The following is a 27,361-nucleotide window of genomic DNA, read 5'->3' on the forward strand; positions in this document are numbered from 1 at the left end:
CTCCCTCCCTTCCTTCCTTCCTTCCTTCCTTCCTTCCTTCCTTTCTTTCTTTCTTTCTTTCTTAGTCCTTTTATTTATTTGCCACAGAGAGAGAGTGCACAAACCGGGAGTAGGAGATGGAGCTGCAGGCTCCCTGGGGAACAGGGGATTGAGGTGGGGCTCCATCCCAGGACTGGGATGGTGACCTGAGCGGAAGGCAGATGCCTCGCTGAGACCCCCAGGCGCCCTCCTTATGCTCTTGTGAGGCGTGAGTGTTGAGAAGCACCGGTGCAGGTGTCAAGTGAGTGGGGGAGAGAGTGTCAGAGAATTCAGGGACTAGCTGTAGTTATGGACTGGGTGACCCTCCGAGCTTTACAACGAAAGGGAGGGACTCTTTACCTGTAGTCTGCACTGTCACTCTGGCTCTGAGGGTGTCAGCCCTGTGAGTTTATAGCAAACCGCTACCCTTTGTCACTGCTGGCCTCTAGGGCCGGGTCGCTCATTGCTGTGGATGGCCGTCCTGGGTACCATGGGGTGTTGAACAGCGTCTCTGGCTTCCATACCCCTCTCCTCAGGTCTGACAACCGGAAACGCTTCCCACCTTGCCAGATGTCCTCTGGGGAGCAAGGTCACCTCCAGGTGAGAACCACTAGTTTCTTTCTTTCTTTTTTTTAAAAAATATTTTATTTATTTGACCCGGAGAGAGAGGTCACAAGTAGGCAGAGAGGCAGGCAAAGAGGGGGAAAGCAGGCTCCCTGCTGAGCAGAGAGCCCGATGCGGGGCTCAATCCCAGGACCCTGAGATCACGACCCAAGCCAAAGGCAGAGGCTTAATCCACTGAGCCACCCAGGTGCCCTGAGAACCACTTGTTTCTAACAAAATGCTTTAGGATGCCTCTGTATCATTCTGATGTAAAACTACACACATGATTAAACAAAAAATTAACAGTATGATGCCCTTAGTGTAAATAAAAATAATTAAGTAATGAATTTTAGCACGTAAATAAACTGTGTGACTGAGTGAGAGAGCACCTCTAGGAGGCAGTGGTACACCTGTTTGTGGTTCCCACTTCCGGGATGGTGAGTCTTTGATATTGTCTCCCCTGTTAATCCCTGGTAGTCACACCGAGATCCGATCTGTCTAGGCCTTGGCACGTCAATGCTTATACCCCCCACCCCCCACACGAATATTAACATCAGTGCGCTCCCCTGAAAAGTTTTACCGGTTGGTTCCTCTTGTCCCCTTCTAGGAACATGTAATTAATTTTCTTTATCTACTTGTAGGTGGAATAGCTGTTTATCAAACTTTTGTTCCCTCTTACATATGACCTTGTTGTTTCTGAAAAGTTCATAAATAATGCATTCAATTTCCCTTATAAATAAACTATAAACCCTTGTGGCTTTATTATGTATTTATGAACTTTTTTTTTTTAAAACTTTGTCGGGGAGAGACAGCACACAAGTGGGGGAGCAGCAGGCAGAGAGACTCCCCGTGGAGCAGGGAGCCCAGGGCAGGGATCACGACCCGAGTCAAAGGCAGACGCCCAAGTGACTGAGCCACCCAGGCATCCCAAAGAACTTTTTTTCTGATAAATAACTCCTAATGTCAATTTTGTAGCTCTTGGTAGTCCTTTTACAAGATAAGAGATGGAAAGTGACATCGGTAGTTTAGATTTTTGGTGTAATACTGAAGGACACTCTGTACATAGGGAATTTGAATTTACAGTATAATAAAACATGATTCTAAGAGAGGTTTGACTTTTCCCCTGTAAGTGATAAATCTTAAGAATATTCTCAACCAGGGCACCTTGGTGGCGTGGTTGGTTAAACGTCTGCCTTTGGCTCAGGTCATGCTGTCGTGGTCCTGGGATCGAGCTCCGCGTCACGCTCCCTGCTCAGTGGGAGGCCTGCTTTTCCTTCTCCCTCTGTTCTGCTCCCTGCTTGTGCATGCACATGCGTGCTCGCTCTCTCTCAAATTAAAAAAAAAGTGTTCTAAACCAATGACCATTTTATATTAAAGGAATTGGTAATAGTCAGAAACAGAGTTTTTATTAAATAGTTCTTTGTTGTGAATTATAAATGTGAATACGTATAATGCCCCATTATCTGGAAGGGTGAGAGAATGAATATTTTTAATTATTACTATTTTTTTTAAGAGAGTGAGGGAGAGGGAGCATGTGGGCTGGGAGAGGCAAAGGGAGAGGGAGAATCTTAAGCAGGTTCCTCACCGAGCACGTGGCCCAGTGCACCGAGCACGTGACCCTGAGATCATGACCTCGGCTGAAATCAAGAGTCTGATATTTAACCGACTGAGCCATCCAGGTGCCCCTGAAATGATATTTTGTGGGCGTATTATTTTTCAGCTAATTTAGAGGTAATCCTTTCAACACAGAAGAGGTAAGACTTAAAAAAAAAAAATTAGACTTAGAGTCCTTTCTGTGGAACATTTTAAATGCTTAAAAAGATCTGTAGGTAGGGGCACCTGGGTGGCTCAGTGGGTTAAACCTCTACCTTCGGCTCAGGTCATGGTCTCAGGGTCCTGGGATCCAGCTGCACATCGGGCTCTCTGCTTAGTGGGGAGACTGCTTCCTCCTCTCTCTCCCTCTGCCTGCCTCTCTGCCTACTTGTGATCTCTCTCTCCATGTCAAATAAATAAGTAAAATCTTAAAAAAAAAAAAAAATTCGTAGGTAGACCCAGCACCCTCTGTGTGCCGTGACGGTCGTTGTGTAGTTGAGCTTGTTTCGGTTGTAACCCTCTGCCTACATCCTGTCCTGGACTTTTTTTTTTTTTTTTTTTTTAAGATTTTTAATTTATTTTTCAACAGAGATCACAAGCAGGCAGAGAGGCAGGCAGAGAGAGAGAGAGAGGAGGAAGCAGGCTCCCTGCTAAGCAGAGACCCTGATGCGGGGCTCTATCCCAGGACTCTGGGATCATGAACTGAGCCGAAGGCAGAGGCTTTAAACCACTGAGCCACCCAGGCGCCCCCTGGACTTTTAAATAACCCATCTCAGACACCTATGATTTCATTTGAAAACATTTCAGTATCTTTGTAAACATAGCCACAGTACTACGATCACATCTGAAAACAGTCAACAGTCATTCTTTATCATGAAATATTCAGTCCAGGTGGACATTTCCTCAGTTGTCTCAATTTGAAAAATTGGGTTTGTTCCAAACAGGACCCAGAATAGGGGCCATTAGAGTTGGTTGGTCTGTGTTGTCTCTTCCCTCTGCCTCATAATTTGTTGAAGACAGCTGTCCTGTGGCACACTCGCCCCTGTAACTTCCCGATTGCATCCGTATTTTGGTGTTCTCCGTAGTCTTGTCTTCTGTGTTTCCTCTAAGTTGGGAGTTAGATCTGAAGTCATATTCAGATCTACGTTTGTTTGTTTGTTACATGGATTTTGGCATTTTTTGTGTGCCTGGTGGTTTTCTTATGCTTTTTAAAGACCATCTCAGAGCGGCAGTGGGTACGTCCATCGGGGGCACCTACTGTCTGGTTGGCTCTTTTGGAAACGTGAGGACCACCGATGACCATTTCCTGGGTTTCTCCATTCATCAGTGTTTGTCAGATGGTAGTTACAGCCGGAATACTTCTGGATGAGGAATGCTCCGTGTAGATTTTGCTACCTTAAGGGATAGTTTGTGTAGGAAATGGAGAGGGAAGGAGTGATACTTTTCCTGGTAGGCTTTCACAGTGATAACTTGGTTGCCTAGATAAGGTGACCAATCAGGTTTTTTTTCTTTCTTTTTTTTTTTTTTTTAAAGATTTTATTTATTTATTTGACAGAGAGAGATCACAAGTAGGCAGAGAGGCAGGCAGAGAGAGAGAGAGAGGAGGAAGCAGGCTCCCCGCTGAGCAGAGAGCCCGATGCGGGACTCGATCCCAGGACCCTGAGACCATGACCTGAGCCGAAGGCAGCAGCTTAACCCACTGAGCCACCCAGGCGCCCCAGGTTTTTTTTCTTTATATATCGAGAATATGTGGATTTACATGTATACTCGTGTTTTGACTCATTGTTATTTTTATTGATTGTGTTGGTTTACTTTGGCTGCTCCAACAAATTACCACAAACTGAATGACTTTAAAACAACAGATGTTTATGATCTCACAGTGGGGGAGGCGGGCAGTCCAGAATCCATACCCCTGGGCTGAAGTGTCAGGCGTAGGCAGGGCCGTGCTCCTTCCAAAGGCTGGGGCGGGCGGCAGTTCTAGCCCCTTGCGGTGTCCGGCGCTGCTGGCCTTCCTTGGTGACCCCACCCCAAGCTCCGTCTTTGGTGTCACAGGCCTGAGTCCTCTGTGTGGCTGCCGCACAGGTCCTCTTTCTAAAAAGGCACTTATGGGGGCGCCTGGGTGGCTCAGTGGGTTAGGCCGCTGCCTTCGGCTCAGGTCATGATCTCAGGGTCCTGGGATCGAGTCCCGCATCGGGCTCTCTGCTCAGCGGGGAGCCTGCTTCCCTCTCTCTCTCTGCCTGCCTCTCCGTCTACTTGTGATTTCTCCCTGTCAAATAAATAAAATCTTAAAAAAAAATAAAAATAAAAAAAAATAAAAAGGCACTTACGGGGGTGCCTGGGCGGCTCTGTCCGTTAAATATCTGCCTTCCGCTCAGGTCATGATCCCAGAATCCTTGGGATCGAGCCCCATATCGGGCTCTCTGCTGGGCAGGGAGCCTCTCTCTCCCTTTTCCTCTGGTGCTTCCCTTGCTTGTGCACTCTGTCTCTCTCTGTCTCTCTCTCTGTCAAATAAGTAAAATCTTTAAAAAAAAAAAAAAAAAAGGCATGTATGGATTGCATGTAGGGCCTACTGGGTAATCCAGGGTGGGCTCCTCCAGGTCCTGAATCATGTCTTTTACCACAGAAGGTAATACTTACAGGTTCTGAGGATTAGGAATGAATATATCTGAAGGGGAGGGTGCTTTGATGTGCAGATGATCTCTTTGGGCCACTGTCTTCTCTAGGACTCCTCAGTCCTTTGATAGAACCCCAGCAGATGCTACCATGTTTCAGCTTCGTCTTGTTCCCTTCCCGTCCAGGCCTGGAATCAGTCACTATTTCCAAGGAGCTCTGCTTCCTTTTAGTGGGAAACAGTATCTAAAGGCCACATTCTGGGTGCTCAGAGTCTAGCTACTTTTCTTAGCGGCTTTTCCAAAATAGAATGCACTTTAATGTGCTTCCTTTAACAAAGTGCACTGGACATCATTAAGTCTTTTTTAAAAAAAGATTTTATTTATTTATTTGACAGAGAGCGAGAGAGTGTGCACAAGAAAGCACAGCCGCAGGCAGAGGGAGAGAGAGAAGCAGGCTCTCCACTGACCAGGGAGCCTGATGTGGGACTCGATCCCAAGACCCCGGAATCATGACTCGAGCTGAAGGCAGCCGCTTAACCAACTGAGCCACCCAGGCGCCCCCCCCCCCCCTTTTTAAAGTAAGCTCCATGCGCAGTGTGGATCCCAGCGCAGGGCTTGAGCTCATGACCTTGACATCAAGACCTGAGCTGAAATCGAGTCAGACGCTAACCGACTGAGCCATCCAGGCGCCCCCACATTAAATCTTGTATTGGTAATTCATTATTACGAACATCAGTTTTAGGACTGAGCTGTAGGCTGGTGACTTTTCCAGTGGTGCTGAATTTTAGACATTTTTTTTTTTTAAAGATTTTTATTTATTTATTTGACAGAGAGAAATCACAAGTAGATGGAGAGGCAGACAGAGAGAGAGAGGGAAGCAGGCTCTCCGCTGAGCAGAGAGCCCGATGCGGGACTCGATCCCAGGACTCTGAGATCATGACCTGAGCCGAAGGCAGCGGCCCAACCCACTGAGCCACCCAGGCGCCCTGGTGCTGAATTTTAAAATTAGATTCATTTGCTTTTATACTAAACGTACAACACTTGCGTGGAGTTCTAGTCACTGTTCTTTGTTTCTCTGTGACCCAGCCCTCCTTGCTGCCAGTGCAGTCTGTTTCTTACCTACAAGGCTTTTCAGTATACTCTCCGCATTCCTGCCTAAACCCTGCTTTTTCCATACCCTGTATTTTCTGACTCCAGGAACACTCAGGGTTATTAGGAGATAAAGTCAGATCTCACAGAGTATCAAGTCTCTGGATCTTCCTGTTTTTATACACAGAATCATACTGTCTGTAGCTTTGGTGTCTGGCATCTTCCAGTTAGTGTGATGTGTTCAAGGGCCGTCCGTCCTATAGCATGGATCAGTACTTTGTTCTTTTCTCTCTCTCTTTTTTAAAGGTTTATTTAATTTTTAAAAAATTCTAGCCCTACCATGGGGCTAGAACTCACGATCCTGAGATCAGGAGTCCCGTGTTCCTCTGACAGAGCCAGCCAGGCGTCCTGTACTTTGCTCCTTTTTATGGACATACAACATTCCGTTGCATGAGAACCCCGTTTTGCTGACCCATCCGTCCTGGATGAACACTGGGCTTCCTTTGTTGGCTGTTAGGAACCATGCTGTGAACATTCGTGTACGGATCTCCGTGGAGATTAATTTTAATGATGTATTTCATTTACCGCAGTATATTCCAGGTGTCACAGTTTGTACATGTGAGCACTATAAAAATCATTGGAGCATTTTAGATATTTTTGTTCAAAGGTTTCAAAATTCCAGATTTATTTCATACTTAACATACTCAGCTTAGACACGTTTCAGGGGTGCGGTAACCTCACACGGCTAGTGGCTGCCAAGGCGGGAAGCACAGGCCCAGAGGTCGCTCAGGGGCCTCCTGTGCTCTGTGGGGAAGTGTTTTCTGCACGTCCGGGACATTGGCTTGCTCGCCCCGTGTCTGTGCAGACTGCCCTGCTCCTTTGTCCTTGACTGTTCCCGGCGAGGCGCCCTCTCCTTCGCTTCTCCAAGTCCTTGCTGCCTTTCAGGTGTGCCCCTCCTCACAGGTCGGTCTAGCCGCCGTGGCTCACGTCTTTGTTCTCGTGTTCCCCTGGGAAATGCTTGGCGAACACCGTCCCGGGCCAGCACAGTTCTAGGTGCTGGAAAGGCAGCAGTGAGCAGGCTACGTCAAGTCGGCTTTCACTGTTTCTGGTTAGGGACAGTATTTAAATATTCAGAGAAATGGTTTCGGAGGAGGGCCACGAGGCTCGTTCACGGTGGCTGATGAGGAGGAGGTCGCTTCTGTTGGCACATGCTCATTTATTCCTGGAAGGGTTCACTCCTGCCTCAGTGAGGATGTTAAAACAGTTTCCATGCTGTGAATTTCATGACTTTAGCTCTAGGTCCATGCATTTTCCTGAACGCAGCAGTTCTGTAACCATCACCAGAGTCGTGTTCTGGAACATTTTACTCCCCTAAATTGCCTCCTCCGCCTTTGTAGTTCCGCCCCTGCCCCTCCTTCTGGGGAAGCGCCGCTCTCCCTCCCGTCACTGTAGTTTGGCCCACTCTAGAATTTCGTCTGTGAGTGCAGTCTGGCTTTTGGGTTTGGTTCTTTCCCTGGGCACGGCACTCTCGAGACTTGTCCCTGATGTGTGTGTTAATAGTCAGTCCTTTAGTTGCCGAAGAGCATCTGATCGTATGGGCTTCTCGTTATTTGTCCATTTTTAGTGGGCATTTGGGTTATTTACAACTGCCTGCTTCTGTGAGTAAAGCTGCTGTGAGCATTTGTATACAGATCTTTGTTTGGAAGTATGTTCTTTTTTGTGCGATTGCTGGATTGTGTGGTACGTGTGCATTTACAAACCACCACCAGACTTTTCCGGAGTGATTGTACTGTCCTGTGTCCCACCAGCAGCCTTACAGACACTTGGTAAATTCAAGCCCAAAAGAAGGATTGAATTTAACTGCCCTGGTGGATAGTGAGTTTTTAGCAGTCCCAACCCGAGTCCTGAAGTGGTACGATATGGTTCCACTTACGAATGCCGAATGCCACTCGAGCTCTGGGCAGAAAACGGAATTCTTTTCACCATTTTGTTAAGTAGGCCAGATACTAAGTTTTGAGTAGCCTTCTTTGTCTTGTAAACGGCTACTAAAATATTTGAATATCCAAAGTTGGAACCCGCATCTGCTCATTAGTGTGGTGGTTGTCATGCTTTTTCATCGGGCTTGGCATTCTGCCGTGTTTGAAGCCCTTGGGAGAGTGCAGCCCAGTGCAGAATCGTCCGCCTGTGCCCATGCATGCTCGCGTCTGCTCTTGAACATGGTGCTGGCCGGCTGCGGTGCTTGGACTAAATGTAGTCCGAAGTTAGAGTGACTTAACGGTGACCTGGTCAAGTGCACAGAATGGTGCCTGAATGCATCCTGTAGTCGACTGGTATTGTGAAACGTGCAGAGTTTATCTCAGTTGTGTGATCGGCTTATTTCTGAAGTTCTCCTTGTTTGGCGACTATTGGAGGCGTTTTCATGGTGTATGTTGTATATGCCCAGTGGGAACCCATGGGGGAACTTAGCTTTACGGGCGTAGAGTAATGCAGGATCGGAGCCTGGAACATGGTTTATGTTCATTGTTTGCCTCCTGAACATTCCCTGAAACCCCCATGTTTTGGTTTATAGTTACTCCTACATTTTTTACTTTTCGTCAAAGCTTTGTTTGCATGTGATAACTTTGCTCGACTGTAGTTTCTGGAACATTTAAAGAGTAGATTATTTGAACAAGTGGCTTGAGAATTTTTAGAAATACGGTGATTTTGTAGTTATCACTAGGAAGCATCTCTACAACACGTCGAGCCAAAGGAACGTCTCAATTTTTGTTAAATATTTATTTATTTATTGGAGGGAGAGAGAGAGGGTGGAGGGAAGCAGAAGGAGAGAGTGAGAGAGCCTCCAGCAGACTCCCGGCTGTGCAGGGAGCCTGATGCAGGGCTCAGTCTCATGACCCTGAGATTGTGGCCTGAGCAGAAATCAAGAATTGGCTGCTTAACCGACTGAGACCCCCAGGCGCCCCCCTCTATTTTTTTTGGCAGAATTTTGAAGCTGCAGCTATTAGATTCTGAAGTTAACAGTAAATGTCACGTTATCACATGTGAGCTGCGTTTGTGTGATGGCGTTTCGAGTCCTCAGAGCCTGCGATACTCTCCAGAGTGGGAGTCCGCCTTATTTTAATGAAATCTTGGAAAAGTTGAACTTTTGCCCCAGTTCGTATAAAGAGAGCTCGGCTTTGGGTTGAAGCATGGTTTTCTGACTCCAAAACTGTAGATAGCTTGTCTTTGAATCTTAGTATTTGATGACAGTGTTACCGAATCATTCATAAGATGAAGCAATGTGATTTGAGGCTAAGGATAGTTGGGATGAACTTGTAGCTAAGAGAGTAGTCTGATAAGGCAGTGTCCGCCTCTACCCGGATCCCGAGTGATGGGTGGAAGAGCTCTGTCTTTGGTTCCACCGGAAAACTTTGTTTTTAAAACAAAACAAAACAAAACAGAAAGAGAACTCTCCGATATGGCTGTTGGTTAGAGGACCCTTGGCTTGGTTGAAGTTCAAGCTGAGGAGACATAGGGACAGTGTTAGATTATGTTAATTTTGTGGGCTGAGAATGGGAGCCTGTGCTTGCGTCCAAAGAAAGCTGGGGCCAATCTGTTGAATGTTGTTAGGATAATAGCCTCCAGATACAATGTTTCTGCTCGACTCTATGTGGGTAATGGGTTAGGGCCAGAGTGTCCTACTTTATGTCGAGTTCTGACTGTAGTTCTGACTGTAATGTTCGGGACCGCAGCTGTGAGAGAGTGAGGGATTGATTGAGTCATTAAAGAGTCGGGAGGTGTTTCATCTGAAAGAGGAAGGAGAGGACAGGTGTGAGATGACAGGTGTTGGACGTTTTCCAAATCTGTAGAACAGATCTAAGATCTCAGAGGAAGCTGCTTTTGGGTTGTATGACTAAAAATAGATATTTCTCACAGATAACCCCTTATCTGAAGGGGAGGGGAGGATCATCTGATATCTGTGAACGGTGGACCTGGGTGCCGTGTGGGGCAGTGAAGTGAGTTACTAGTTTTAGGTTTCTGTGGAAGCCACGTGACCACCTCTCTGTGGTGTGGTGGGAGTACAGTCCTGTATGAGTTAAGAATTGGCAGTTTTCAGATTATTTTGACCTCTTTCTGTCATAAGAAACACATTTCCCTTTACAGCCCAATAGCAGTGTGTGAGCATCTGAAATGCAGATCTCAGGAAATAGCATATACCCAGGCGAGTGTGGTGCTGCTGGTTTCTACTTCCTTCGTTCGTTTGCAAACGTGGGTTGCTGATCACTGAATTTAACAACTCTTCAGTGGGTTGACGCGCAGGCCAAAGTGCATGAGACAGGTCTCTAAAGTCCTTGCAAGACTATGCTCTTGTGATTGTCCTGCTCGGTAACCGAGAACTGAACTCAGACCTGCAAGCTTCTAGCCGCACTGCAGGTGCCCGGAGGCTGCTCTGTACATTTGGTCGTGAGCGTGTTTAGGAACGGGGATGCGGCGCGCGCTCTGTCCTGCTTCCTCTCCCCTCCGTGTCCCACACCGCCCCCGTCAGGTTTCCCGTTGTTTCCTGTCTTTAATTCATTTCAACCTTTTTGAAGAATCTCTTCCTTAGTACATTTTCCCTCTGAATGAACGTTTGGTTTTTCTCTCACTTAGTGTCTTTCCCGCATTTGTAGTCGTGCCTGCAGCTGCTTCACCCAAACCCACTAACCCTGGGGAGGAAGCAGTTGGGTTTTGAATCTGAGGCCTGGGATCCTAAAGGTGCTCTTTTGTCTGAAGCATTGTGACACCTAATTGCTTTGAGACTTACAAAAAAGAAGAAGAAAGGAGAAGTGAGACAAAGTAAGGTTTTTCTACTTGGATTCTCAAGAGGATGGGTGCGAAGCTGTTCTGTGACCCGTGGATCGCGGGGGGCTCAGAGCTGCCTCCTCTGAGGGCAGGGGCAAGGGAGAAGGAGGCACGTTTTTAACATTGCCGAGGACGGATAGTTATAGGAGATTGTGTGACGTGAAATGGGGTTATGTGAAGTGAAGTGACAGCTGTCAGTGGTACTGCAGATACGGACATGGTGCTCCCCACAAGCGCCTCTGCTGGCTCAAGTACTGTGCAAGTGCAGGTGACCTGGCGTGTGTCTGCATGTGGACCACCCTCTGTGGGAGGCATCGTTCCTGCCAGCCTCACGCCCCCCGCCCTTCCCCGACTTTCCCTCTCCCCGGTCTCCTCAGGCCGCTGGGTACTTGCAGGTTTCCTTTTTTTTTTCTTAAATTCTACTTTTTTTTTTTTTTATTAAAGATTTTATTTATTTATTTGACAGAGAGAGTGAGAGAGCACAAGCAGGGGGAGTGGCAGGCAGAGAGAGAATGAGAGAGAGAGAGAGAGAATGAAGCAGGCTCCTCGCTGAGCAGAGAGCCCGATGCGGGGCTCGATCCCAGGACCCTGAGATCATGATCTGAGCCAAAGGCAGAGGCTTAACCCACTGAGCCACCCAGGCGTCCCTGCTTTCAGGTTTCTTCATTAGGAGCCTAAACAGAGCACCGCTGAGTGGCTACATTTAGTGTGACAGTGATTGTTTTTGGTAATTCCTAAAAGAAGTTGTACATGGTGAGTTTTTAGAGCACCAGGAGAAGGCAGTTTGCTAGCTGGAAGGCCACTTCTGAAACAAATTAAAAGGTTCTATTTTTAAAGGAAATTCATCTATTCTAACAAATTGTTTATCCTGGGAAAATTAAGTGTAGCTTATAAAAAATGATTATTTAGTGAGTCAAAACACTGAAGACTATTGAGGTTAATCATGTGCAATTTTTATGAGCAGAGACATTGAGATGTAACAGTAAGAAACAGTTGTAATGATTTTTTTAAAAAGATGAAACACTTCCTGGGACGCCTGGGTGGCTCAGTTGGTTAAGTGGCTGCCTTCGGCTCAGGTCATGATCCCAGCGTCCTGGGATTGAGTCCCACATCGGGCTCCTTGCTTGGCGGGGAGCCTGCTTCTCCCTCTGCCTCTGCCTGCCTCTCTGTCTGCCTGTGCTTGATCTCGCTTCTCTATGACAAATAAATAAATAAAATCTTTTAAAAAAAAAAAAAAGATGAAACACTTCCTTACCTTTTAAATTTAAATCCGTGTAATCAGTGTAATTTATTATTGTAGTTACCCTTTGGTTCAGAGAGGCAACCACTCAAGGTAATTTGGCATATTCCTCCCAGTCTTTTTTTTTTTTTTTGTATGTATTTTTTTGCATAGCTCATATTGGGTTGTATAATTTTGTATTTTGATTTTTTTTAATTTAATACAATTTTTTGGCTTGATATTATTCCATTGGGTGGATATTTCCTGCCATACTTAGTAGTTTCATTTTACCCAATGAGACAGAAATGAAGACTTTTGAGTTATAGAAAATGTTGATTCTTTTGTTCTACTGAAGTTATGTGCTTTATTTATTTATTTTAGGTGTTTTCTTGGCTCTTGAACTTCTTGAAACAAAAAGATTCTGGTTGTAATATTTGACTTACACTGCTTTTCTTCTGTTGCTTATGTCTCATCAAACTTAGTAAGAGTTTGGGACTTAGTGGCGCCTGGGTGTCTCAGTGGGCTAAAGCCTCTGCCTTCAGCTCGGGTCATGATCTCAGGGTCCTGGGATCGAGCCCCGCATTGGGCTCTCTGCTCAGCGGGGAGCTGGCTTCCTCCTCTCTCTTTGCCTGCCTCTCTGCCTACTTGTGATCTCTGTCTGTCAAATAAATAAATAAGATCTTAAAAAAAAAAAAAAGTTTGACTTTAAAATATCTTTAAGTTATTACATGTTTTCCCATTCGTATCAGGATTAGGGGAGGAGATGGATCTAAGAGTCATTGGGTCTTTCCTTCAGTTATTTACCATAGTCTTTTTCCTTTTTCATTTCCGGTTGCTTATTTCATACATTTTGAGTAATTGATGTAATAATTTTTCCCTTTGGGTGTCAAGCATTAAAAATAGCCATTGCATGGGGTGCCTGGGTGGCTCAGTGGGTTAAAGCCTCTGCCTTCAGCTCGGGTCATGGTCCCAGGGTCCTGGGATCGAGCCCCGCATTAGGCTCTCTGTTCCGCGGAGAGCCGGCTTCCTCCTCTCTCTCTGCCTGCCTCTCTGCCTACTTGTGATCTTTGTCTGTCAAATAAATAAATAAAATCTTAAAAAAAAATAGCCATTGCATAACTTAGTTTTCCCCTTTTTCTTCTTTCCTTTTAAATTTTTTTTTAGAGCATGTGCATGCTTGCAAGGGAGGGATGTGCAGAGGGAGAGAGACAGACAGAGAATCTTAAGAAACTCCACAGTCAGCGCTGAGCCCGATGTGGGGCTCGATCCCACAACCTGGAGATCATGACCTGTGCCAAAATCAAGGGTCTGATGATGCTCAACCACCTGAGCCATCCAGGATCCCCAAGATTTTATTTTTATGTAACCTCTACACCCAGTGTGGGACTTGAACTCAGAACCCTGAGATCAGGAGTTTCACGCTCTTCCAGCCAAGCCAGCCAGGCGCTCACTTTTTCTTAGGATCCGGCTGAAGGCACCAACGTGCAGACACGTGGGGTGGTTCAGGGAGGCTGAGATACCGATAGCTCTCACCTGCTGAGTTGTGGAAGGCTGGCTTTCGGACTGACTTTTCATGGTTCTGTGAAGATGCAGGGTCCTAGAGAGGGGTCGGAGCTGGAAGTCTGAAGCGTGGGCACTGAGTCAGGATTACGAGGCTCGAGGGACTTCTGGTCTTCTGTGCCTACGTACAAAGTCACCTGCTTATTCTGCCTTTTTCCTTTATTCGTCAAATAAATACCTCTAGTTTAATAATTACATTGATCAATTTTTTCCCCCAAATGCCAGGCTAAGTACTTTTAACATGAGCTGTTAGCTAGTTATTGTGAACTTGGTGGTGACCATGCTAGAAAAACAGCATGTGTACTTTGTGTGATGAGCACTATTTTCAGTTTACTTTGTGGTTGGTCGTTAATGCATTAGGATATGGCCATTTGTAAACTTCTCTGCTGTCTTATGCAAGGGGAATTGATCTTCCAGATACAGCAGTAGAGGCATTCTTTTTTCTTTTTTTTTTAAACAGTTATTTTGGCCTTTTTCTTTGTTGTAGAATTGCGGTATGTTAGAAGTACTTCAGGTGGATTTAAAATTTTTTAATTAAAACAACAAATGAGAGTAAGGGAGTTGGTGTGTCCTCAAAGGTTTCCTGATCCCTGGAACTGAAAACTGTCCCAGAGCTGGAGAGAGGCAGCCAGACTGTGGGTGTAGGCTGCGGCTGCTCTGTGGGCCAGAGCCAGGACGGGCTTGGGAACTGGAACCACACTTCATTTTGGCTGCAGGGTTGTTTTTTTTTTTTTTTTTTTTAAAGACTTATTTGTTTAAGAGAGAGTGCCCATAAGCAGGGGGAGGGGCCGCGGGAGAGGGAGACACGCAGACTCCCCACGGCGTGGAGAGTTAGGTGTTGGGCTACATTCCATGACCCGAAGACCCCGACCTGAGCCGAAATTAAGTCAGACACTTCGCTGACTGAGCCCCCAGCCACCCCTTAGCTACCATTTTAAAGGCTGTGTTTTAGCTTTTATTACCGATTAGCTTCAGTTCCTAAATGTTGAAAGGTACGGCTGTTTTTGTGCGTGTTTTGAGGGTGGTAGGAGTGGGGTGGGAGTGTATTTGTTAGGGAAAAGGAAGGACAGAGGGGTCTTGCTTTTTCTTTTCTTTTGCTTTCCCTGAGTCCTTCCTGACCTCATGCGGTAATCAGTAGCTATCCATAATGTCAGACTGTTAAGGGGAAAGCTTGTTTATTTGACATTTGGGATTTGGGCAGTAAAAATACCAAGAGAAGTAAATACTGTAGATAGCAAGTTCCCTCCATGATTTCAGATAGGACGTGTGAGATGACTCTGTCTTTTCCCCTCTAGATTCTCCATCCCTCTTTTTCTCCAAAAGTCATCGAATGTTCACTTGACCGGATGCCCTTCTTTGCTGTGACCTAGAGGCCCTAGATATGCGCTCCTCAAAATGATGCCTCACCTTTAATAGTGAATGGTGGGGCTCAAACAGCAGGACAGCAGCCCTTCCCCTTCTGCCTGGATTGTATCCAGACTGTCCGATCTGTAGTGAGGCTAGTCTGAAGACGTGGCGATGAACATAGTTTTAGGTGCTGATTTCAACTCATTATCTTTTATCAGAGGAGTTGTAGAGAACCTTGAAAACCACATGGAAGAAATTAATGAGACCGACTCTGTCTCGTATAGATAAACCACTGCTGCATTTCCCCAGTCTTTCCTGTGTGCTGTAATTGAGGACCCGGTTGGGGGAAGGTAGGGCCTTCAAAGAGAATTTCAGATCATGGTTAAAATTGCAACAAATCGTCATTATCTAGAGTGGCTCGTGCTAGAGACCTGGGACCTCCACTAGCCTTGGGGTTTAGGTGGTGGCATTAGTACCCATTTGTGTCTCTCAGAGGGATTAGGGTTATGGCTTTGTGTCTGGGTTGCTGTTGGGGCAGAGGAAGAGGTGAGGTCGGACTCCCAGATCGCCTTCCTCTTGCTTGAAGCAGAAGAGCCCCTTGAAGCAGAAGTGCTCAGGATAGTCACTTCTTTAATCAGCTGCCACAAATTATGTAGCCCTGAAGTGAGACATGTCCCAGTCCCTGACACTCCCCCGTGACCATGACTCTACAAACCGGATCATCCACCAGGAATGGGGGGTTCATACCTAATAGTTCTGTACACGAAAGGGTTTTTGATGATGATTCCAGTATAATGGTGATGAGTCCTTTTGCAGTTGGGAGGATGGTCTAGGCTGGTCTGCCTTTCCCAGTCAGAAAACTGTTAAGTTTTGCTTATAACGCTTGAGGGAAATCGGAGCTAGCAAGATTGGGCCCGACACTCCAGTATTTAATAACTCCAGAATAGATCGACGTGCTGTCAGCTACAGAGGGACTTCATAAGCTCTCTTTTGGAAAATTTGCCTCACGTGATTCTCCATATATATATGCTGTGGTACCTTGTGTGACACATTCGTAGTGTGGGTTACATCTGATAGAAGCGAAGATTAGAATTTCTAGAATATATTGGATCTTTGGAAGAAGCTTGCTTACTTGTTTCGTTATAGAAATATGTAACTTATAAATAAAAGTTATTACTTGTTAACTAGTATTTTTTTTTCCAGTTTCTCTTCAGCAACGGGTAGCAGAATTGGAAAAAATTAATGCAGAATTTTTACGTGCACAGCAGCAGCTTGAGCAAGAATTTAATCAAAAGAGAGCAAAATTTAAAGAGTTATATTTGGCTAAAGAGGGTAAGTTCCTAAGTCTGTCTCTAACCTCTCATACTAAGACTGCCTTAACGTGTTGAGTTTCTTGGTAGTACAATGTTAATTTTATCATTGAACACACCTTGATTTTATTTGTATTTATGTTGTAAACTGAAAGCCTATTTAGAGCCTAGAGTTAAGAACAGAACTGATAGAGGGGTGCCTGGGTGGCTCAGTGGGTTAAGCCTCTGCCTTCGTCTCAGGTCATGATGTCAGGGTCCTGGGATCGAGCCCTTCGTCGGGCTCTCTGCTCAGTGGGGAGCCTGCTTCCCACTCTCTCTGCCTGCCTCTCTGCCTACTTGTGATCTCTGTCTCTCAAATAAATAAATAAAATCTTTAAAAAAAATAAAAAGAATGGAACTGATAGAACACGTTGGAAAATGCAGGATTCAGGCTTTCCCTTATCTTTGAGCTTCACAAGGATACGCGCTGTAGGGAGGCTCCAGCACCCTGGGACACGGGGCTCTCGGTGGTCTTCCCGCCTGAGAGAGAGCCCAGGCCAAGTGGCCTCGGGGTGTTCTACTGATAGTGTTGCAGACTGTCACATGTTGATGCTTCCTGGAGGGGATCCCACAGATGATCACCTACTTACCAGCAAAGACTCAGGACTCCAGTGAGGCAGACGTGGTGCTGGGTGCTGGCTGGAGCCAGAGCTGCAGCACCAGGGTTCTGGAACTCCTAGAACTGGAGCTCGAGCAAGGAGAGAAAGAAGGCTTACAAGACAGATGCGGGAGTGTTTCGAGAGGGCCTGGCCCTGAAGAATCAGGACAGGCTTACACTTTGGGTGTTGACATAAGAAAATACAGCTGTGGCTTCTGCAGCCCCCAGCAGTGGTTCCCAGAGTGTGGTCGCAAAACAGCAGCATCGGGGTCTCAGTCACCTGGGAGGCTTGTTAGAAATGTATGGTTTGGGTCCTGTCTCACGCTTGACCAGCTCAGGGTCCAGCAGTCGATGTTTTAATTGGGCGACTCAGATGCTGGGTGAAATCCTCCGAGAGCTCGTTAGAACACAGTGTGTTAGGGTGGTGCCCAGGAATCTGCATTTCTGATGAGCTCTAGGTATGTGCAGTTTGGGAGCCGCTGCTTGAGACTGGTGATCAGTCAGCTTTGAAGTTCCACTTTGTGGAAGCACTCCATCAAGTCATCGTGTATACCCTCACACCTTCCCTGAAGGTGACGCTTAAAATGTTTTATTTTAAATTTAAAAAGGTTCAAAAGATACAAATTCTGTATTATTGTCAACACTAAGAATTTAAATTAAAACCTCATGCTCTTTTTTTTTTTTTTTAAAGATTTTATTTATTTATTTGACAGACAGAGATCACAAGTAGGCAGAGAGGCAGGCAGAGAGAGAGAGAAGGAAGCAGGCTCCCTGCTGAGCAGAGAGCTCAGGACCCTGAGATCATGACCTGAGCCGAAGGCAGCGGCTCAACCCACTGAGCCACCCACGCGCCCAAAACCTCATGCTCTTAAACATATCCAGCAGAAGCAATCAGTGATTTAATAATATCTTTCATCATTCATTTTAAGAAAAATAACGTGAATAAGATCTTCAGAAATTTTACATTTTTTTCCCCTCCTTGTGTTGGGTTTTCAGTTCTACATCTCCCTCAGAATTTTATTCTACAAAGTTTTTTTTTTTCCCCCTTGTTTTAGGAACACAGACTTGAGTGTGCATCAGAATTTGACTTGTAGGGTTTGTTAGAACAGAGATCGTGCGTCTCACCCTAGAGCCTGACTCATCGGGTCTGCGGGGTCCTAGAGCTCACACTTCTAGTGAGTTAGCAGGGGGTGCTGACGCTCTTGGTTCAGGGACCACACTTGGGGAGTCATGGGTGGTACTTGATGCTCGAAAGCCTTTTTCAAAGAAAATTTTGTCAGACTGGTCTGCGACAGAAATTGCTTGCATATTTCTAATGCATTGATTTACCGTTATAGTTATTAATACGTACACTGTTGAACACACTACATATATTCTATACATTTAAAGTATAATAAAGTGTGAAAATTGTTGGAAATGCAGGTACATTACTTATTGGTAATGCAGATACAATTGGATTTCCCTCCCAATTAAGTCGTAACCTCTGTGTGAGTAATATTTACTTGTAGAAAAAGGTAAGTTTCGGGTTTTAAAAAAAATTATTTATTTGAGAGAGAGAGCACAAGTGGGAGTAGAGGGGGTTAGAGGGAGAGGGAGAGAGAGAAACCCAAGCAGACTCCCTGCCGAGTGCAGAGCCCAACACAGGGCTTGATCCCAGAACCCTGGGATCATGACCTGAGTCAAAGGCAGATGCCTAACAGACTGAGCCCCCCAGGTGCCTCCAGGTTTTGTTTGTTTGTTTTTTTTTTTTAAATAAAGATGAGTGCTGAGAACCCTTAGTCTTATAAATAAGTATATGGAAATAGAAGGTTTATTTTATTTTAGGATTTTATTTATTTATTTGAGAGAGAGAGAGAATGAGCATGAACAGGGCAAGGGCAGAGGGAAAGGGAGAAGCAGGCTTCCCGCTGAGCAGGGAGCCTGATGTGGGGCTCCATCCCAGGACCCTGAGATCATGACCTGAGCCGAAGGCAGACAGTTTTTCACTGGCCAAGCCCCCCAAGCACCCTAAAAGGTTTATTTTATAGTGATGATTATTCCATTCTCTTACGGTCTCTCTGAATTACATGTTAAGTCACATAGTCCTCAGCTTCAAAAGTACTTCTTGTCTGTCAGCCGGCAGCTTGCTTGGGCTTCCTCTAGTATTGTTGGAAGTGGACTTCACAGTCGCCTGACCTGCCGCAGGCCTGTTACCCAGTCGTTAGCAGTGTGTTTTTTCATTGCTTCATATTGTCCCTTTGGTTGGACACGGGAGAGGAGGTTATTCATGGGGCGGTGACCCACAGTGTGGGGCGGGCGGAAGGCTGTGTCTTGTTACGTGAGAAAGTGCTGTTGAGGGAAGGGAGGTGGGCAGGGGACTCTGCCCTCATACTCTGCAGGGTTCTGTGTGCTCCACTGAGGACCCTGCCCTGCGGGTTCCCTGCAGGTTATAGGTGGCCGCGCTCGGAGGGGTCAGGAAAGATTGTAAGTGGTTGTGCGCAGCAGGTGTCAAGAGCACAGTGGGATGCAGCGGCGCAGGACACCTGGTAAGGCTCAGCTGAGCAGAGTCACGGGGACGGACCGGTTTGCGTCAGTGACACAGCCAGGTGTGTGCGTGAGGGTGAGATAGAAAATGCATCTTTTGCTGTGAACTGTGTTCAGACAAGCTTGAGAGCTGTGTAGGACTCACAGAGTGCATCTGGCACAGCACAGGCTTGCTGCCTGTTGCGGGGTACGGCTGCCTCCCTCCTCAATTTAGTTCCTTCGAGGCCCACGGGGAGGGAATGCTGGCACTCCTATCTCGGCACGGAGCGTGGTGCAAGTCACTGCGGAGGCTGGGGTGACTGAGTTACGGTTTTATCTCCAAAAAAGTATGGTCTTCAGGAGCAGATCGTGTGTTTGCAGAGTCCTCGTTTGAACGTATATTGAGCGTCATGAGAAGTTCTGTCTGGTTCTTCCGTGTGTCTCTGTGACTTCGTTAATGCTCCCTGAGAAAAACTGTTCCAGCCTCGAACCAAGGAGGCACCACTTTGAACAGTGCAGTGGTGTGTCCTTGTCGGGGGACCTGTGGTACCTTTCATGTCCGTGTGCAGCGGCACATGGCTTGCCTCTGGTGACCGGTGAGTGCGCCGCCGCCCTAGGCGGGGTGTCCCGTCCCCTTCTCCGCGGTCCCCAGCAGCCCTTCCTATGCTCGCTCTTTCGGTCTGGCTTACTCTGTAAACTTGTTAGTCTTGCCCCAAGTTTGTTCATTTTGTTTTCTGGTTTCCTCTGTCCCCAAATAAAGCTGTTAGGGTTTCCTTTGTTTTCTTATTTTCTGCTTTTAAATTATAAGATGGAGTTTCCTGTAAGGTTCTTCAGAACGGAAAATGACCAAGTACCTCTCATTTCTGAAATACGTGATCATTTGCGGTTTTCAGTCTCTGATCCAGACAGCTTGAACTGTGGGTTCGTTCAGAAAACAGTGTGCATATGTCAAGTTACTGTGAGGACACCAAGACCTAGTAAACGATCTATGCGCACGGTTGTATCTGCTTTGTCTGGAGTTCCTGGCAAACTTCAGCCGGCCGTGGAGGGGACATCACTTTTCAAAAAAGTTCAGAAGAAATAATGTGACCCCTTTTGAGAGTTTTTGGTGTCATTTCTAAAGAAAATGCATAATCTGTAAAAGGTAAATGTTGATTCGGTTTCAGTCCTGGCCATTTCCCTATGTCATAATGAAAATAAAAACGTATGGCTGTCCCCTAAAGCGGCAGCTTCTGGTACAGCGTCTGCTGCAAATGTGAACCTGGTCTTCGTGGTCACAGATGGCGGCAGCGTAAGTCATGGGTTTGACGTGTTCAGCACATCTTCACCGTCCAGCAGACCAGGTTAAGGTGACTCTGGAAGTCCAGACATCTGTATTTGTCCCAATAGCAGCAGCATTTGCTTTGATGTCGTAATAGCTGCGCTCTCGTGTTTGGAGAAGGGCCAGCGGAGAAGTATGGACAGTATGAGGAAGGCTGCTGAAAGAGGTTAGGACTTTGGACTCCCCTCAGCCGCCCCTTCCGACCTTGGTACCTGCCCTTTTCTCAGCCGCCTTCAACTGGGAATGTTCGTGTTTCTGAAAGCTCTGTTGCTTTTCCACTGAACTTGAAGAAAAAGCATTCAGCTCTGAAAAGAAGAATGTGGTTTGGCTTTCTGGATTCGCCAACCTTGGCACTATGCCAGGGTTCGGTTTTGGAAATCCTCAGTCTTGGGCAGTAAGAGAAGCTCTGTTATATGAAGCAGCAAACAGAAGGCCAGAGAGTTCAGAGTTCGAAGGAAGGTAGTAGAGCTATAACACATATTCATCACCAGAAGACAGATTTTCTAGGGCTGTTGGGAAGGACTTTATCTGTGGGCCTAGTTTCTATAAAGCCCGGCTCTGACCAATCAGAGTTTCAGTAGTTCTGTGCCAGGTTAAGGAAGATGTTTGTGGTTCAGGCACTGTGACCTTACACTGAGATACGGAAATAAATCTAGGTATATTAAATAAAATTAAAAGCCATTAGAAATCTTAGAAACAACAAATAAATGGAAATAAGGTAAATAGATGGTTTAAACTGTAGATAAGACACAGAGATTTCAGTGAATTAGAAAATGGTATTTGGGAGTTCCTCTTCTCAGTGAGACAGAGTGAAGAAGGATCAAAGGGCAGCAGACGTAGAGGCTCCAGTGAGTCTCTAACATGTTTCTAAAAAGAGTTGTGGGGCTCCTGGGGGCTCAGTCATTAAGGGTCTGCCTTCTGCTGTGGTCATGATCCCAGGGTCCTGGGTTGTAGCCCCACATAAGACTCCTTGCTCAGTGGGAAGCCTGCTTCTCCCTCTCCCACTCCCCCTGCCTGTGCTCCCTCTCTCACTGTGTCGCTCTCTGTCAAATGAATAAAATCTTAAAAAATAGTAATAATAAAATAAGAGTTGCAGGAGAAGAAGAGAAGGGTTAAAATATTTGAGGCAATACTAACTGAGGTTTTTCAGGGATTAAGAAAAAAAGTGAGTCCCTAACATAAATACTGAGTACCAAGTAGATATATAATAGTAAATTCTTATTCTGACATATCCTAAGCTGTAGAACAGTAAAGCTGTAGAATAGTAAATTCTACTATAAGTAGATAAGTAAAGTAAATAAGTAAATAAAGTAAATAAGTAAATAAGCTGTAGAATGGTAAATTCTTATTTTGACATATCATAAGCTATAGAACACCAAGAATGAAAAGAAAATATGGAAGGCTAATAGAAGAAACAGGTTATTGGGAGATGCCACATAAACAAAATTGATTACAGGAGACAAATATCTTCAAGGTGCAGAGAAAAGTAAGTCTCAACCTCAAATTTTATATGTAGCTGAGTTATTTGAGAATGAGAGGACAGGGGCGCCTGGGGGGCTCAGTGGGTTAAAGCCTCTGCCTTCGGCTCAGGTCATGATCTTAGGGTCCTGGGATGGAGCCCTGCATCCGGCTCTGCTCGGCGGGGAGCCTGCTTCCCCCCTTCTCTGCCTACTTGTGATTCTCTGTCAAATAAATAAATAAAATCTAAAAAAAAAAAAAAAAAAAAGAATGAGAGCACAATAGGTATTTTAGGTATATGGAAACTAAGAGCACTTATCAGCCACATGAATCCCGGAAGAACCAGTAGAGATGGCATTTGCAAGAAGAGTAAATGCAGGGAGAATATAGGGTAGAAGAAACAATGCCAGCCTAGAAACAGTAAGTCTGACTGTAAAAATCAGAACCAAAAAACTTCATAGCTCCTGTTAGGTTTTAAAAGAAGAAATTGAAACAAATGAAACAGTAAGAACAGATTGGGGCCTATGGCAAAACACATTGAAGGAATATAGAAAGCTATCTCATAAAGAGCCAATCTGCCGAGAAGATCCAGCCATCACTGGGGTGCCTGGAGGGCTCAGTCGGTTAAGCGTCTGCCTTCAGCTCAGGTCACGATCCCGGGGTCTGGAGATCCTGGGATTGAGCTGTGCATTGGGCTCCTTGCTCCGCAGGAATTCTGCCTCTCCCTCTGTTTTTCCCCCCGGCTTGTGCGCTCACTCGCTCTCTCTCTCATTCATTCTGTCTCTCTCAAATAAAAGTCCTAAAAAAAAAAAAAAACTTGTATGCACCCAGTGAAATCCCCATGACAGGCCATGTAAAACAAAAGGTTGATAGAATTAAAGGAAGACATCAACAGACGCACAGGAAGGAGTTATGTAACATTGTATCGATTGCTAGATCAAGCAATAGGTAAGATGTAATAGCTTTGAGCAACAGAATTTTAAAAAGCTTGAGGAATTCTGTACCCAAGGAACCAAAAAATGTTCATTCCTTTTATATTTCTTTTATATTCATATTATTATATTTTATATTTATATATAAAATATATTTACATATATTTTATAATATATAAAAATATACTTATAATATATATAAAGTGTAATATTTAATAATCCTTTTATATTCATAAGGAACACAAAAAAATAGTCTGTGTACATATATCTCAAGAACTCAACGTAGTAAAAAAAAACAAGACTACTTATGTTTTCTTATGTAATTCTGTTAAAGATTTTAAACAGTAATGTAAGTGTTTTTTAAAAGCTTGGGAACTAAGAATTCATTCCTGTTGGTCTTAAGTTAAAGAGGAAATCACAATGGAGATCACAATATCTGAGAATATGGTGAAGATACTTGTGGAAAGGAGCTAAAACAATACTTAGAGGATAAGCTTTTAACTTTAAAAGCATTTATTAAAATTAAATAATTAAAAGACAGTGAGAGATTGAAAAGTAAATGATCTGGGTTCCCTGGGTGGCTCAGTCAGTTAAGCGTCTGCCTCCAGCTCAGGTCATGATCCCGGGGTGCTGGGATCGAGCCCTACATTGGCTCCTTGCTTAGTGGGGAGCCTACTTCTCCCTCTTCCTCTCCCTCTGCTGCTCCCACTGCTTGTACTTGCTCTCTCTGTCAAATAAATAAAATCTTTAAAAAGAAAAAGAAATGATTTAAGTGTTTAGCTCTGGAAACTAGAAAAAGAGTGAACATAAAGAAGAAAAAATTAGAAAATGATGAAATGGAAAGCAAAGTTAATAGTTAAGAAGCTCAATAAAATCAAAAGCTCATCTTTTGGGAAAAAAAATAAGACAATTACTGATGGAGTAGAACTGTAAAAGCATAAGAACACTGTGTATGTCTGTGCCAAAAGTCTTGGATATTTAGTTGAATAGTATCCCAGGATATATGAATTACCAAAATTGCCTCAAATAGAAAACTTGAATAAAGCATAACCGTAAGAAAAACCGAGTCAATAAACAATTCTTATTTATAAAAGATGCCACAGGCACAGGGAAATTTTGTTAAATACACAAGGAATATTTGTTTCTTTTATATGCTATGTCAGAAACAAAAAGAGAGCCATCCATTTCATCTCGTGGAATTAGGCTAACCCCGATACCTAACCAAGAAGCAGAGATCCTAGCATACAAATAAACCAATCTCATTTATGACCACAGAGTTTAAAACCCTAAATAAAATTGACTTCAGGGGAAGAAGGAGCTGGAGGGGAACCTATGGACTGAGAGAGAGAGCATATGTTGAAGCATTTATGCACCTTATTGGAATTTGACTCAAAGGGCTGAACTGTTAAAAAAAAAAATTCAGACAACAGGACTTTGCGGCACTGGTGGCATGTTTGTGGCATTCAGATGTGGTCACGGTTTTCAGCCGTGAAGATGATCCTTCCAAAGTGAAACTAGCCGGAAAGAGACAAGTAAGGTGTGATTCCACTTACATGAGGAGGACGGACGGGAATCCATTGGAAGCCTGTTTGAGGAGTTACGAGAGTTCAGCAGGGCTGCAGGGTACAGGATCAGTACATAGAATGCAATTGTATTTCTTCTTCTACAGTTTTGAGTTCAGTTCCGGTTAGCGAATGTGCGGTGTAATGCTAGTTGTGAGTGTGCAGTGTGTTGGCTCAGCACTGTGCTATGCTGCCAGGCACCCATTGCAAGTGCATGCCGGAATCCCCACCACCTGTTTCACCCGTCCCCCAGCATCCTCCCCCCGTAACCTGCTCTCTGTAGTTAAGGGTCTGTTCCGTGGTTTTCCTCTCTTTTTTCCTTTTTTTTTTTTTTTTTTTTTTAGTGGAGCCCAACATGGACTTGAACTTGCCACCCCAAGGTCAAGACCTGAGCCTAGACTGAGTCACACGCTTAACCAGCTGAGCCACCCAGGCACCTCATTTGTTTTGTTTCTTAAATTCTACATATGAGTGAAGTCGGATGGTATTTGTCTTTCTCTGACGGACTTGCTTTGCCTTATAGTCTGTAACTCAGCCATGTCTTCGCAAATGGCAAAATTTCTTTCCTTTTTATGGCCAAGTAATATTCCATCTCTCTCTCTCTCTCTCTCTCTCTCTCTCTCACACTCACACACACACACACACACCCCATATCTTCTTTACCCATTCATCATCTGATGGACATGTGGGCTGTTTCCATAATTTGGCTGTTGTAGAGAATGCTAATGTACACATGGGGTGCGTGTAGCCCTTGGAATCAGTATTTTGCAACTTCGGGTAAACCCCTAGTAGCGCAGTTGCTGGGTCCTCGGGTAGCTCTGCTTTTAACTTGCCCAGAGCTCAAGTTTGCTTTCCCAGCAGCAGTGCAGGAGAGTCCCCCTCTTCTCCCCATCCTCGCTGGCATCCGTGGTTTCTTGTGTTGATCTTTGACGTTCTGATGGGCGGGAGGTGGTACCTCCTTGTAGTTTTGTTTGCACGTCCCTTCTGACCAGTGATGTTGAGCAGCTTGTTGTGTGTGTGTTGGCCATCAAGACGTGTTCCTTGGAGAAATCACTATTCATGTCTTCTGCCCATGTATTAACTGGATTATTCATGTTTTGGGTGTTGAGTTATATAAATTCTTTATAGATTTGGGCACTGACCCTTTATTAGATATGTCATTTACAAACATCCCCCATTCTGTAGGTTGCCTTTTAAGTTTTATTGATTGTGCAGAAGCTTTCTATTTTGCCCCAATAGTTTATTTTTGCTTTTGTTCTCCCTTGCATCAGAAGACTTACCTAGAAAGAATCTGCTACAGCAATGTCAAAGAAGTTACTGCCTGTGTCCTTCACTATGATTTTTATGGTTTCAGGTCTCACATTTAGGTCTTTGGTCTATTTTTTAATTTGTTTTTGTGTATGGTGTAAGAAAGTGGTCCAGTTTCATTCTTCTGCACGTGCCTGTCCAATTTTTCCAACACTCTTGGTTGAAGAGATCTTCTTTTCCCCATTAGATGTTCTTTCCTGCTTTGTCAAAGATTAATACACCTGTGGGTTCAAATTGATTGTATTTCTATACACTTGCAATGAATAATCTGAAAGTGGAACTAAGGAAATAATTCTGTTTACAGTAGCATCAAAATTTGTGATATATTTAGGAAGAAATTTAACAAAATAATTGTAAAACTTATACTTTGAAAACTTTCAAAATGGTGTTGAAAAAACTGAAAGTGTTCTAAATAATTGGAAAAACATTCTATGTTCATATATCAGAAGACTTAGTATTGACGGGACCTCTTGATGGGTGTACAGATTTAATGCAGTGTCTTCCATCATCTCAGTTGCCTTTCTGATAGACGTGGACAAGCTGATCCTCCAAATTATTCAACCATGTTAGGGATCCAGAATAGCCAAAACGTTCTTGGAAAACAAGAACAAAGTTGGAGGACTCACTTAGCCAGGTTTCAGAACTGGCTATGAAGCAGTAGTGGTCGAGACAGTGTGGTGCTGGCACAGGTGTAAGTAGTAGCTCCTCGGGGTAGAGCTGGGATCCAGACACTAACCTCCTCCTGCGCATGGTCAGCCCACTGTGTGCAAGACGACGGAACGGCTCACGTGGGGAAGAACCATCTTTCCAATAGACTGTGCTGAGACATCTTGGTATCCCCGTGTACACAGATCCACTTGGAGTGTGTCAAGGACCAAGGTTTAAAAGACAGACTGTAAAACTCTTACAGGAAAACCTAGGGATCAATCCGAGCAACCTTGGAATGGAGCAGCGCCGTCTCTGGTAACGCTGCGAGCCGGGGCAACCAGTAAGGAAGCAGACAGAGCACGCTTCATCAGAGTTAAATGCTTTTGTGTTTCCAAGGGCACTGTTAGGGAAGTGAAAAGACAGCTCACTGGATGGGAGACATTTTTGCAAATATTGTATCAGATGGAGGGACTTTTATCTCTATATATCAGGAACCTTTACAGCTAAGTAATACAAAGACAACCCGGTGGAAAATGGTCAACAGACACTGCTCTGTTGACATTGACATTGACATTTGACAGACAGTGGTCGGTAGAGGTTTCTTCAGAGAGGTCGCCCGGGTGGCTGACACACACACGATTAAGATGCTCAGTGTTCTGGGGCACCTGGGTGGCTCAGTGGGTTAAAGCCTCTGCCTTCGGCTCAGGTCATGATCCCAGGGTCCCGGGATAGAGCCCCACATCGGGCTCTCTGCTCTGCAGGGAGCCTGCTTCCTCCTCTCTCTCTGCCTGCCTCTCTGCCTACTTGTGATCTCTGTCAAATAA

The 27,361-nt window shown here is 45.0% G+C and overlaps 1 protein-coding gene across 6 annotated transcripts in view; it reads left to right on the forward strand.

Annotated features, from left to right (window-relative positions):
- RABEP1 (rabaptin, RAB GTPase binding effector protein 1) overlaps window positions 1-27,361 on the forward strand; it is a 182,330-nt gene that overhangs the window by 110,411 nt on the left and 44,558 nt on the right. For 5 of the 6 annotated variants that reach the window (XM_059148980.1, XM_059148978.1, XM_059148976.1 and 2 more), the window contains one exon: window positions 16,063-16,191. The exons of the other annotated variant lie outside the window; for it this stretch is intronic. In XM_059148980.1, coding sequence (XP_059004963.1) covers window positions 16,063-16,191 — 129 coding nt within the window. The remainder of the gene's footprint in view (window positions 1-16,062; window positions 16,192-27,361) is intronic. 6 annotated transcript variants of the gene reach the window in all.

The sequence above is a fragment of the Mustela lutreola genome, chromosome 15 (genome assembly GCF_030435805.1).
Source record: "Mustela lutreola isolate mMusLut2 chromosome 15, mMusLut2.pri, whole genome shotgun sequence".
In the NCBI taxonomy this organism is placed as follows: Eukaryota; Metazoa; Chordata; class Mammalia; order Carnivora; family Mustelidae; genus Mustela; species Mustela lutreola.